The sequence below is a fragment of the Barbus barbus genome (genome assembly GCF_936440315.1).
Source record: "Barbus barbus genome assembly, chromosome: 28".
Classification (NCBI taxonomy): Eukaryota; Metazoa; Chordata; class Actinopteri; order Cypriniformes; family Cyprinidae; genus Barbus; species Barbus barbus.
In genome coordinates, this window is record NC_136756.1 from 15,426,225 (window position 1) to 15,439,923 (window position 13,699).

At 36.4% G+C, this 13,699-nt stretch overlaps 1 protein-coding gene across 1 annotated transcript; it reads left to right on the forward strand.

Moving 5' to 3' along the window:
- The first annotated feature begins 324 nt into the window (after positions 1-324).
- Positions 325-13,699, forward strand: ercc6l2 (excision repair cross-complementation group 6-like 2). Its single transcript, XM_079382132.1, has 18 exons — positions 325-555; positions 1,044-1,437; positions 1,518-1,628; positions 1,727-1,920; positions 2,396-2,557; positions 2,753-2,960; positions 3,064-3,321; positions 3,753-3,872; positions 5,717-5,788; positions 5,950-6,095; positions 6,214-6,309; positions 6,978-7,077; positions 7,158-7,310; positions 7,564-7,635; positions 8,561-9,299; positions 9,614-9,768; positions 10,519-10,685; positions 12,447-13,699. Exons 2-18 carry the CDS (start codon positions 1,165-1,167, stop codon positions 13,324-13,326), a joined length of 3,906 nt encoding a protein of 1,301 aa, XP_079238258.1. The 5' UTR covers positions 325-555; positions 1,044-1,164; the 3' UTR covers positions 13,327-13,699.

Consider the following 13,699-nt stretch of genomic DNA (forward strand, 5'->3'; position numbering starts at 1 on the left):
TTGTTCTTTATTTTATTTTATGTACTATTATAGTATGTATTAATATTTTGAGCTTTGCCTTTTAATTTTAAGTTTTAGTTAACATTTTAGTAAGCGTTGTTATGTGCTTTTGACATTTTTATTAGTTTTTACTTCAATTCTCATTTTTCATCTTATGTTTGCAAATTATTTTTTGCTTTATTTTTATTATTTAATTAACTTTGCACATGTAAGCTGCCCCTAACAGAATAAATATTAAGAGCTAAAATATATTTGGTCTTAGCTTATTCATTTCATATTTAATTTAATTTAATTATTTTACTTTACTCTACGCTTAGCGCTTGTATGGAAAGTGCTGCTCTCAACACACAGATAGATAAATAAACGCAACCTCTATGTTTCGACGCTGTATGCAGCACGATGCTAAGTAGATGAGAATGAAATCAAATACATTGTACTCGCAGAGGGAAAACTACCTGTTTATCTCACAGGCACTCAGATATCTTCATAGTTCGCACTACAATAAATACACGATCATCCCAGAAACTACAGCGAGACTAAAATGAATTCATGACGGTAAGACCAAACTGACTTAATTTGTTGACTGTGTAACAAATGAACTTAGAACAGCGATTTAAAAGCGATAAAGAATACTTAAATCAAAAGAAAGTAATCATCACAGTCACGTTATACCCGTCTTTTTACAAATATCTGTGAATTGATTCGTGTCAGACGAAACAGCATCATAGTGAGACAACTTAATTCAGTTAAAGGGATAGTTTACATTTATTCATTTTAGCTGACGCTTTTATCCAAAGCTAGTTCACCCCAAAAATCTATCATTTACTAATTTTCATGTTGTTCCTAAACTGTATGGCTTGCTTTCGTTTGTCTTTCTTCACAAAAGTTAGCATTACAGTCTCAGTCAACATTCACTGTCATTGTGTGGGGAAAAAAACATGCTGATGTTAAGTTTTCATGTATGTCTGGTCTGTTCTTTAACTTTACCTTTAACCTTTCAGTCTGATATGATTTCAATGGTATTTATTTTTGTGTGTTTGTAGGTTAAATGTACTCTGCTCACCAAAATGACTTTTGTGCTGCTCCAAAGAAGAAGCCTGTCACAGCTAAACCAGACTTTATCTAGTTAGCACCTGTATTGATGTGGACGCTTGCTCTGTGGAGATGGAGGAGGAAGGCTCATTTGCAAAGCGCCAGGATGCCAGAACCTCTCTTCCTCAGTTTGAGGATGAGAGGCCTCTCTTTCACAGTAATCAGATGCTACCAGGTCCTTCTGAGCCATTTCTGCTGTCAGGAAGTGATGTAAAAGTTCCATACACCATCAATCGTTATTTACGTGACTACCAGCGAGAAGGCATGAAATTCATCTATCATAACTATGCCAAATCTAGAGGATGCATTTTGGGTGATGACATGGGACTTGGAAAGACTGTTCAGGTGTGTAAATCTGCATGTTACAATGTATAGATTAAACCTTTTATGGACTGCTCATTTTCCTCTTTCCTTTTTTCCTTTAGGTCATCGGCTTCCTGGCTGCAGTTCTGCGGAAAACGGGTACATGGAAAGATGTAGAAAACAATAAGCCACAGTTTTTGCTGTCACAGAAGCCATCAGAACAAGTTCAAAAGGTATTATGGATGTCAGATCTAATATTTCCTCATTAGATGATTTTCTATTGCATAATACTGCATTAAAAACCCTTTATTTTGTGTTTGATTCTATTCAGGTTTTCCTCATTGTGGCTCCACTCTCTGTTCTCTACAACTGGAAAGATGAGTTAGACACGTGGGGTCATTTCAGAGTGGTGGTCGTGCATGGTGTGAGGAAGGATGAAGAATTAGCACGTGTGCAGAGAGGGAGATGTGAGATTGCTCTTACAACTTATGAGACCCTTAGACTGTGTTTGGACCAGTTTAACAGGTATATTATTGCTACTGAGTGATGTTTTTTTTATTGTTTATGCAACGTTTTATTACCGAGTTACTGCATTGTGACTCGTATCATGTTCTCTTATGCTCACCATGGCTATAATAAAGAAAAAAACTGTAATTTGGTTCATGGATTAGGATGAAAAAAAAAGGTTTTCTATTTTTCCCTTTTAATATGTTAAAAAAAAATTTGATGATGGTGTTGATGATTTGATTATATTTTACTATCACTTTTGATCACTTTAATGCATCATTGCTAAAAAACAAAACAAAAAACCAACTGACCCCAAACCTTTGCAGAGTATTGTATTTTAATTACATTTAGTATCTTTTTAAAATGGTTACTGCGCAAGTTCATGTTTCAGTGCAGTTTTGAACCTTCTTTTTCTGCCTTTCTTTGCAATTGAAAAGCGAATAATGCTGATGAATCTTTTACACAATATAATGTCTCACTTGGTTTTGTGTAGTATTGATTGGGCTGCCGTTATCGTTGATGAAGCTCACAAAATAAAGAACCCAAAGTCCCAGATCACTCAGGCCATGAAGGACATGAGATGTACAGTGAGGGTTGGATTGACAGGAACAATCATTCAGAACAACCTGGAGGAATTGTGGTGTATTATGGACTGGTGAGGCACTCAGAAAACATTACTATTTTTAACCCTTATTGAAGTACTTATGTTGCATTTTGATTTGGATGGTGACTTAGAAGGTCACAGCTTTTGTAGGCAGTTTACTAGGTAATGAAACAGGTTATTTCATTTTGTGCCATTACAGTGTTATGAAAATGGTAATTTCTCCATTAATTCACTTAAATGTCACAGGGCCATTCCTGGATGCCTGGGATCTCCGGTGGGTTTTAAAAACAGGTTTTCGGACCCCATTGAGCATGGACAAAAGCACACCGTGACAAAAAGAGCTCTAGCAGAGGGCCGTAAAGCAGTTCAGGAGCTTGCCAAAAGACTCTCACACTGGTTCCTCAGGAGAACAAAGGCCCTCATCAGTGACCAGCTACCTAAGAAAGATGATCGAGTGAGTTATTGGCTAGCTCAAGTTGAAAAAACCAACTGAATTAATATGTTATCTCATAGCATGTGCTATAATATGAGTTGCTTCTGGTCTTGTTCCTCTCCAGGTGGTCTATTGCTCTCTCACAGATTTCCAGCGGAAGGTGTATCGTGCCGTGCTGGACACAGACGATGTGACCCTGTTGTTGCAGAGTTCAGGAAAGTGTCACTGTGGCAGTGGCCGTCCACGGAAGAAGTGCTGCTACAAATTGAATGCAAACGGTGTGCCGATTAGATACCTTTACTTCAGTTATCTGGCTATCCTCAGAAAGGTGGCCAATCATGTTGCACTACTGCAGTCCAAAGAAGGATCCAGCAAAAAACAGGTTAGTAATTGGGTGTAGTGGAAATAGTGCAAGATTGTTGTCAAATACATTACCGTTCAAAAGTTTTGGGGTTGGTAAGTTTTTTTATCAAATCATGTCATTGGATCAAAAATACAGTAAAAATTAATATAGTGAAATATTGCAATTTAAAATAGATGTTTTCTATTTTCATTTATTTAAAAAATTCTTTATTGTATTGTATGCTTAAAAGTAATTTTTCAAAAAATAAAATCTTACTGACCCCAAAACTTTTGAACTGTAGTATATGTCGTTCATGCAACAAAATCGGTATAACTGGTCTGTTGAAACTATTATGAGGTTTGATTTTGTAATTGCTCAAATACACTGTTGGTCAAGTACATGTTATCTTTATCATCATTATGTTTATTTTTCTGTAAATATTTTCGTGATTTTTCCCCCCCCAACCACAGGAGAAATATGTGACAGCCATTTGTGAACAAGTTTTTAGGAAATTTCCAGATTTCACAGGGAGGTGCAAACAAGCAGCCTTTGAAGCAATGTCTGACCCCATGTACAGTGGAAAAATGAAGGTGAGGCATTTTTCTTAGAGTAAGAACCAGATTTTGAGCTGTATCACAATAATTGTATGTGAATTGTTTTTCAATTTATTTTATTTTAATTAAATTCAATTTGAAAAAGGAAAAAAATATATATTATATATATACACAGTATATACAGTATATATAGTTAGGTCCATATATATTTGGACACTGACACAATTTTCATAATTTCGTCTCTATGCCACCAGAATAGAATTAAAATGAAACAATCAAGATGAAATTGTAGTGCAGACTTTAAGCTTTAATTCAAGGGGTTTAACAAAAATATAACATAAAATGCTTAGGAATTACGACTATTTTTATACACCGTCCCCCATTTTCAGGGGCTCAAATGTTAATTGGACAAATAAATATGATCATAAATAAAATGTTCATTTTTAATATTTTGTTGAGAATCCTTTGTAGGCAGTGACTGCCTTAACTAAGTCTGGAACTCATGGACATCACCAGAGACTGTGTTTCCTCTTTTGTGATGCTTTGCACGGCTTTGCAGCCGACTTCAGTTGTTGTTTGTTTGTGGGTCTTTCTGCTTCTATTTTTGTCTTCAGCAAGTGAAATGCATACTCAATCGGGTTGAAATCAGAAGATTGACTTGCCCATTGCAGAATAATTCCCCTTTTTTACCTTCAAAAGCTCCTGGGTTGCTTTTGCTGTATGTTTTGGGTCAATTCCACTTGTACTATGAAGCGCCATCCAATCAACTTTGTAGCATTTGGCTGAATCTGAGCAGAGAGTATATATCCCTATACACTTCAAACTTCTTCCAGCTGCATTTTTCCTCTGTCATGTCATCACTAAACACCAGTAACCCATTGCTACTGGAAGCCATGCACGTTCGTGCCATCACACTGCTCCACCATGTTTCACAGATCATGTTGTATGCTTTGGATCATGAGCTGTTCCAGGCCTTCTCCATACTTTTTTTCTTCCCATCGTTCTGGTACACAGGTTGATCTTAATTTCAGTCGTCCAAAGAATGCTTTTCCAGAAGCGGTCTGGCTTTTTTAAAAGTTTAAAATTTTCTGTACAAAATGAAAATATGCTGGAAACTATAGAATTATATCGTAACTAAGTTCGTAAACACAAATGAGCAGGAAAACATTTACATATGATGGAAAAATTACTAATTGGTTTGTAGTTTTCAACACATTGTCTTGGTGACAACACATTGTTTTAGTTTTTCAAGACATTAAAAGGGATGTACAAAGTCAATGAATCTCATCCTCATTGTTGAGTCCTAAGCGTATGATGCTAATAACTTAAACATACATTTTTAGTGGCATGTTACAGTTATTAGCATCAGGGGTGCTCTAGCTTCAAACGAACAGCGTAGAAAAGTTGCTCTGCCAAGATATCTTAATTTCCAGTCCATTCCGGATTTTTCCCTGGCAATATGGAGATTAATAAACCCTCTTGTGGCTATCACTGGTCCTGAGCTGTCTTTCCTCGCAGGCTGTGGATACACTTCCTTGAGAAATAACAAGGACCGTATTTAGCGTTTCTTCAGACCTTCCTTTCAAAGGTTTCCCCCCTCCCTTTAGCCAGAGCATCTTGAGGGTGCTGTTATTGGCAGATGCTGAGTTACTGGCATCCTCACAAGAATGGGCGCTGGTTTCTGAAACATCAGCAATAGAAAGAAAAGACACAGCCCGCTCTGTTAATCTCTACCCAGTGGCCGCTGACTGACGTGTTAGTTCTCGTTTTCTCATTACGATTTAAATGAAAACCTTTGTGTTTTCACATGTTATAAGCAAGATTGTCTTTGCACCAGTCATCATTTTGTGAAGCATGTCCTGTTTTTCTTCCTGTTCCAGGTTCTGCAAAAGCTACTCAACCACTTTATCGCAAAGAAAGACAAAGTTCTACTCTTCTCGCTCTCCACCAAGGTGAGGTGGTTACAAATATTACTTTAAAAAATGACATATTTAAAAAGATTTTTTCCTGTGTCTATCAAAATATATACATGGAATTAATTTTAATTTATTGCTAGTCCTAATTTTAATAAGTGTGAATCAGGTAAAACAAACCTTTCTTTATATTTGAACAGCTGTTAGATGTTCTAGAAAGCTATTGTATGGCCGAGGGTCTGGAGTACCACAGATTGGATGGAAACACCAAGCCTAAGGACCGACTTAAGATAGTGAAAGAGTTCAACAGCTCTCGGGATGTCAGCCTGTGTCTGGTGTCTACCTTGTGAGTGTGGCTTCAGAAGTTAAGTTTCGTTATGCCTGTTATTTACAAGATCTCACGTACATTGGTGACAACCTGATTCATAATGACTTCCTCATGATCCTCATGTTTCTTCTCTAAGGGCGGGTGGGCTTGGTCTCAACTTTGTTGGAGCAAATGTTGTTGTTTTGTTTGATCCAACATGGAATCCTGCCAATGATCTTCAGGCAATTGACAGGTGAGAAAATAGTCATAAAATTAGGTATTCACATTTCATGCCAGAAAGATGAAGTACTATGTATTGAATACTGACAACCATTCTCAGTATTCTACACCAGTAGCTATACTACTGTTCAAAAGATTGAAAGAAATGAATACTTTTGTTTACCAAAGACCCGTTAAATTAATCAAAAGGGATTTCACAAAATTTTACAAAAGATTTAACAAAGCTTCAGTTTCAAATAAATGCTGTTCTTTTGAACTTTTTATTCATTAAAGAATCCTGGAAAAATGTAATGGTTTCCATCAAAATATTAAGCATAACAACTGCTTTTCATCATTACTAAATGTTTCTTGAGCACGAAATCAGCATATATGAAAGATTTCTGAAGGATCTTGTGACACTGAATACTGGAGTAATTGCTGCTAAAAATTCAGCTTTGCCATCACAGGAACATTGCATTTTAAAGCATAAAATGAAAGACAGTTTTTTTAAATTGTAATATTTCACAAGATTTTCCCTGTATTTTGTTTAAATAAATGCAGCCTTGATGAGCATAAGAGACGTCTTTTAAAAAATCTTACCAACCTCAAACTTTTGAATTGCAACCCAACATTTAACTCAAGTTGTATGGAATTTATCAAGGTCCCAATAAGACCTGTAATTCTTTCTGTTTTCATTTACAGGGTGTATCGTATTGGCCAGTGCAGGGATGTGACTGTTTTTAGACTTATCTCTTTAGGAACAGTAGAGGAGATCATATACCTGCGCCAGATTTATAAACAGGTATGTTCATTAAAAAAATGGACGCAATACCGAGCATCAAAGGTGAATGAAGATATACCTGGGTGCATTTTTTTTGACAGCAACTTCAGTCATCAGTCATAGGCCAGGAGAATGCTAGACGCTACTTTGAGGCTGTTCAGGGAACCGACGGCCAGGCAGGAGAGCTGTTTGGCATTCGAAACCTTTTTCGTCTGCAGACTGATGGCACCTGTCTTACTCACCGCATCTTGGAGGTAAAAAGGCAAAAACAACTCCTGTATATATCTGTAATTGAAATCTGTTATATCAGTTGGTTGTTGCTGCCCTAGTCTTTGTGGTATTAATGCAGATTTTTAGTGCAGATTTGTAATTTAGAGTTTCTGTGGAGCATGTGGATGCTATCTAAAGGGTTTCTACATATCCCTAATGACATTCCTTTAATGAACTGTTTATATGAAATGAATTCCTTCTCATTGACATGATGGGAATCGCGTGTTTGGTTCACAGAGGGAGGGCCGAGTGGAGGTGGGGATCATGACAGCCAGAACTCAAGCTCTGGATGAGAGGTTGCAGGAGCCAGTGAGTACCCACCCTTTCACAGACCCGTGTCTGAAGCGTTTCTTTTTCCCACCCATCCCTCCCCTCTTCTTTCTCATCATCCATCTGTTCCCACGGCATGACAGGCGAACACATGGTCATAATCAACCCCCTCTCAAGCCCAATGGTGAAGACCACACAGAAACGTACTATCTATACCACATTTATTTACTCAGCAGAGGCCTTATCTAATTGTTCTTCGGGAAAGAACCTCACACATTGTTTTTCTGAAGAGGATGGGACTACAGCGACCGCGGCTTGTTGAAGTCAATGTTTTGTTGAAAACTGGATGTCGATATCAATTAAAGTGTGGTAAAGTTGCATTTGATGTGTTTTAGGTGTTATCGATTAAAAACGCTTATATAAATTTGTATTGGTTTAGAATATATAAATTAATGTCAAAAATTACTTTTCTATTTTTGCAGCATTTCAGTTGTATTTTAATTTTTAGAAAGTCGTTTTTTTTGTTTTTATTTAATATTTAATTTTATTTTCCAGATTACATTCAGTTTAGACCACTATCTTAAATATAACATTGTTTATATTGTTCAATAGCAGAAAGCTATTGTGCATATATTGGTATATTGTGTATAGAGTGATATATTATGTATATTATGGAAAAACTGGATTTTTTTTTTTTTATAAATGTTAAAATATAGCATATATATAGTTTGCAGATTTTTGATTGATATATAGACATTTTTGGTTACAAATACAAACTAAATTGAGCTATAACAAAAATGAAGATAAAATAATAAAAAAGGAACAAATAAAAATGATCAAAAACACTTGTTTGAAGAGCAACTCACTACATTTTTGGATCTTTATTTTTCATATTTATATACTAATAATCGTTAAACAAACCATCTCCAGCATAAAACTAACAGACCCTCTTGATTCACCTCAGGATCTTCAGTCAGCAGATGCTGCTATTGAGAGAGCAGGTGGATCAGCTGGTGCTGGGTTTAAACCCGCTGGGGTGTTGGACTTCAGCAGTGCAAGTGAGGATGAAGATCCCTGCTGCTCCAGACCCAGGCTTAGGCTTTCAGAAGCACACACAGGAGAAGAGGGGGGAGCTGGTACTGCCTGCATTGGTAATATGGGCCTGTATGGTCTGCTCCAGAGGCAAATGGCTCAGAGAGAACGGCAGGAGACGGACAGTGATGAGGACTCTAGTAGTCAGAGTCAGGATGAGGACAACTGTGAAAAACCCACCATAATTAAGGGACAGACATCTAAGACACGGGATCTTTTTGTTGAATCCAAGGAAAGGTTGGAGGGAGTCATTGATGGTAAACAACAGAAAAAATCAGCAGACCTTGAGCTCCTTCCAACAAGTTCACATAAACGCAACAAAGACAACATGACTCGTTTTCACAAAAGGGTGATGTTTGCCGAAAAAAGATCTGAAGATGATATTGAAAATTTTAACTCCGCAGAACATGAAGTTCCCCAGGAAGGCATGAGATGTGTGAAGGGTCCTTCTCCTCAGGACAATAAATCAGCTGACAGATGGTCCTCTGGAATGGACAACTCTACTAAAAAATCTTTGAGCATGAAGAGCCGAAACTCACGGCAAATATCAGGATCTGACAAAACCCAATCCAGAGATGAAGAAAACACTGGCGCACTGGACTCATTATTAGGTAGAACATTTATTGGGAATCGTCTTGTATATTTAATATCTTTTTTGATTTTTAGAAATCATCACACACAGAATATATAATGAAATAATCCAGAAATAGATTTAATCAAACAACAGTCATTTAAGAAAATCACAAATAATTTGCAGCAACCAAATAACAATAAATAAAAATAATTATTAACAATTACATTAGAGTTCACTGTGTTGTTTTAGTCAAAAAACATGACAAATTTGGACCTTTTGGAGAAGATTGAAGTCATTTTGAGATTGTTTCAATGTAATATACGAGAACATGTTTTCTAATTTCTCTGACAGGAGGACTTCAGCATGTGAGCTACACCCACTCTAATCAGAAGGTAGTGGGCTCCAGCAGAGCAGAAGACCGCCTGAGTCACGCTGCCGTGCGAGATGTGTTTGAACTCAACAAGCACTCGCAGCTTCTTGCAAACCAGCTTCCGGACTCATCAGAGGTGTGTGTGTGTGTGTGTGTGTGCGCACAATGTGTGTTTAAGTACATGTTTTCACAACCATGCTTTATTTTTTTCACATCACAATTTCAGTAACAATTTTCACACTTTTGCATACATTATTTCAGTGCAAAAATTTCAACTACAAAAATATAATTTATTAAAAGAAATTTTGAAGTACATGTTGTCATATGAACCACAACATAACTCACTTATTTTACAATCCCGAATTACACAAAATTCATCAGAATGATTTAGACCAATAACTTAATGTAATTTTTTTTTTTTTTCAGAGTGATTAATTGAAAGAACAGGCTAATTTTTTGATTTTGCATTATTTTGTGGTACATCAGTCTTTTTTATCTTTTATCACATTAACTTCTGGCTGGAAAATCATAATTCCTGTAAAATCTAATTTTTCTTACTGTGGTACAGGAGATTCAGCTCTGCGGTGCAGGAACCACTGCATGAAGTAGAATGTTTTGTCTTTGGCTGTTTAAAATGATATGTTTGTGGTGTAAATCTACTGCAAATTCAGATCTGAAAAGTGTTTTCAGCATTGCACACAACATGACATTTTTCTGTATTGGTAATGTTTTGTCCTTTGTATTATTTTCAATATTATATAATTATTAAAATATTAGTTTCAGATATAATTTTTTGGTTGATCAATTCAGAATTATTAGGGAAAGAATCTGGATTTTTGGGGAAAGATTTGTTAAATAATTCTAAGACTCTGTTTTTGTGTTGTAGACCCAGTCATCTGATCCCGTACTCACAGATCACGTTGATGGAGGTCAGACACTGCAGGAATATGGCAGACTCCACAATGAACATCCGGTCAAACACAACATCAAAACTTCTTACCGCCAGAACAATGTCACTGTCATAGTGGGCGAGACACCCAGTAGCATGTGCAGGTAACTCTATTCTTTGCTCCAAAATACTTAGCTTTTCTCCTCAAACAAGGATCTGACTGGCCGTCAACTCCACACAAAGCAAATAATCATGTCAATTGGGCTAAAAACACAAACACTAGAAGAGCAAGTCAGTGAGAGGAATTTCCTGGTAGTGCAGGGCCATGTGCCAGTTCTCCCCACAGCTATGGTGTGCTGCCCCCGCCTGGCCCCCAGGGCTGCAGGAGTGAAGGAAGACCACCCCAGAGCCCTCTCACCCACCCGTTTCCCAAGTCATGAGGAAAACCCCCTCTTTATTCTGCTTTTCTCCTCAGTACAGTCTCGTAAATGTACTGTTTGTTCATGTAATGGTGAAAACACACTCATACACACAACACAAGTATATACTCTTTTCCTTGATGAGCTGCTGTAATGTGATTCAGCTTCACACAGACACATAATTAAGGGTCTTGCTTGATAGTTAGCTTTTGCTTTGGAACCACAAAGGGTGGCAACCACCATTAGAATTTACGCCACAAACAGCTTTTGAGCTCTTTCAGTTTCAAATTACTAATAGGTTTTCCTTAAAGACACTAACACTGAATTGTTTATGTTTTATGCTTTAAAAATGGGCTTTTAACATGTTGCATTTGTGATCACCCAAACATTTCTGTCATCAGTTACTCACTCCCCTGCATATCATTTGCAAACCTATATGACTTTATGGTAACACTTTATTTTAGGGTCTCTTAACTAGTTGCTAATTAGCATGCATATTAATAGAATATTAGCCATTTATTAGTAGTAATTAAGCACATATAAATGACTTATTCTACATTAACTTATTCTACATCCCTAATCCTGCCGAACACCTAAACTTAACAACTACCTTACTAACTATTAATAAGCAGCAAATTTGGAGTTTATTGAGGGAAATGATGTAGTTAATAGTTAATAAGTGTTCCCTATTCTAAAGTGTTACCGACTTTATTTCTATTGAAGAACATAAAGGAAGATATTTGGAAGAATGCTGGTTACCAAACAGTTTTGATTAGCATTGATTTCCAAATCATTGTCAAAAAACAAACAAACCAACATTTGGAGATTTATAAAAAAAAAAAATTATGTTCCACATAAGAATAAAAGTCAAGACAACATGAGGGTGAATACATGATGATTTTGGCTGAACTCGCCCTTTAAGAGCATATTTTATGTCACGTGTTTTGTAGCTTTTAGCATTAAGCAAATCTTCTGGTTCTTATTATGTTGTAACTTTTGGCTGTGGTTTAATGATATAATATACAGACTGTCATAAACTTGCTCCCTGCCTGTATTTTGCAATACATGGAGTATAAAACGATCTCTTGGAACACTATAATATACTCAGTTTTTAACTAAACTACTTATTAATATATCAAATTCCAAGTTGTGCAGTCTAACCAAATTGCAGAAACATTCAGGAAAAAAAGGAAATGATATATGAAGAGCCCTGTAGACCCTCATGACTTTGTGTCAAGGTCCATAAGTCTCTTAAAATATAAAAGATAATTTGACATTTTTAGGACATGACAAGGTTAGTTCAGGTTATAAAAATGTCATATGGATTGACTCTATTCATATATTAAAACCAACATGTATACAAGAGTTATTTTTATGAACTTGGCATATGTATTTTAAATAGAATAAAAAAAAGAAGTATATTTCCTATTCATATTTATCTTTAAGATAGAAACCAGAGTTGGATAAGTTGATTTATGTCATTTAAGATGATATTTGGTCTTGCAGACAGCAGTTAGCAGACATGGCTCAATTCTTTGGATTCGATTCTGTGCGGGACTTTGCTGAAGAGATTCTGAAGAACAATTCGGAGCAGAGACTGAGCCGATTACAGAGCTTCTACAGCCAGAAGAGCCCTGAACTTAAGAACATTGTCAGAAAGACCTTTCCTAAACCCATCGAGCCAGAACCGCCCACCTCACCATCACCTCCGTCTAAAGCCAGACAAAGACCTACCTCAAAAAGAGCCCATCCAAACTCCCCTCTTAAACCTCAAGTTGAGTTACCAACGCCTGAGGATGGAAGAAAAACATCAAAGAAAAAGAAAGTGTGTGAAACGGAAATCTCTGAGGTTCACCTGCTTTGCAGTGCAGACCTCACACACAATAAAGTTAAGATGTCCTCCACAGACAAATTGTCATCATCAGCTTCCGGACATGTTCCTCAAAGGAGCTGTGCACCAGTAGAAGAAAGTAAAACCAACATTACTTCATCACAACCTTTCAAGGACAAGGAACACATTATATGGTCATCTTGTGTCTCCACAGATGGTTGTGTTGCATCAAGCTCAACTCAGAGCAGCAGCTCCTCCCAAATCACTGACCTTATAGGTGACACATCCATCCTGGATGACTTGTTCAAGTCAAAGAGGAAAACTGTGGACCAAGGTAGAGATGTGAAAGCATCCACAGAAAGAGCAAAAAGTAAAGGAAAAGACTTTTGGGACATTTTGAATGAGGGGAATGAGGAGAGCATTAACAAACTCACAGATTTGACAGAGGTGGAGAAGATCTGCAACAGTGCCAGTGTCTCTGCGAAGTCTAGGAGTAATCAGAAAACTGAAAGCTTGCAGCTTTGGAAAAAAAACGAGAAATTTCTCTGGAAATGATAGTTTTCAAATTCCTTCAATGATCCCTTTCTTTTTTATTTTATTAATATATTTGAATGATTATTTACAATGTTATGTTTTATTGCAAGTGCAGGATTTTTAAGTCCATTTGTTTTTCTTTCTTTTTCATTGATTTTATTTTTTTATTTGTGTTTTTGTTTCTCAGGATTCAGTAGGTTTCACAGTATAATTGACTGTCAGTTAATGCTTTTATTCTTGTTTTATTAATATTAGAGTTCATGTTTTGATGAAGGCACAAAGGAGGGAATTTTTTTGTAATAAAGTAACAAAGTTGGTTCATTGGTGGTTTCATTACATATTTTGAAAATTGGAAAAACTAAGAAAGTAATGTGTAATTGTAATAAATCCAAAT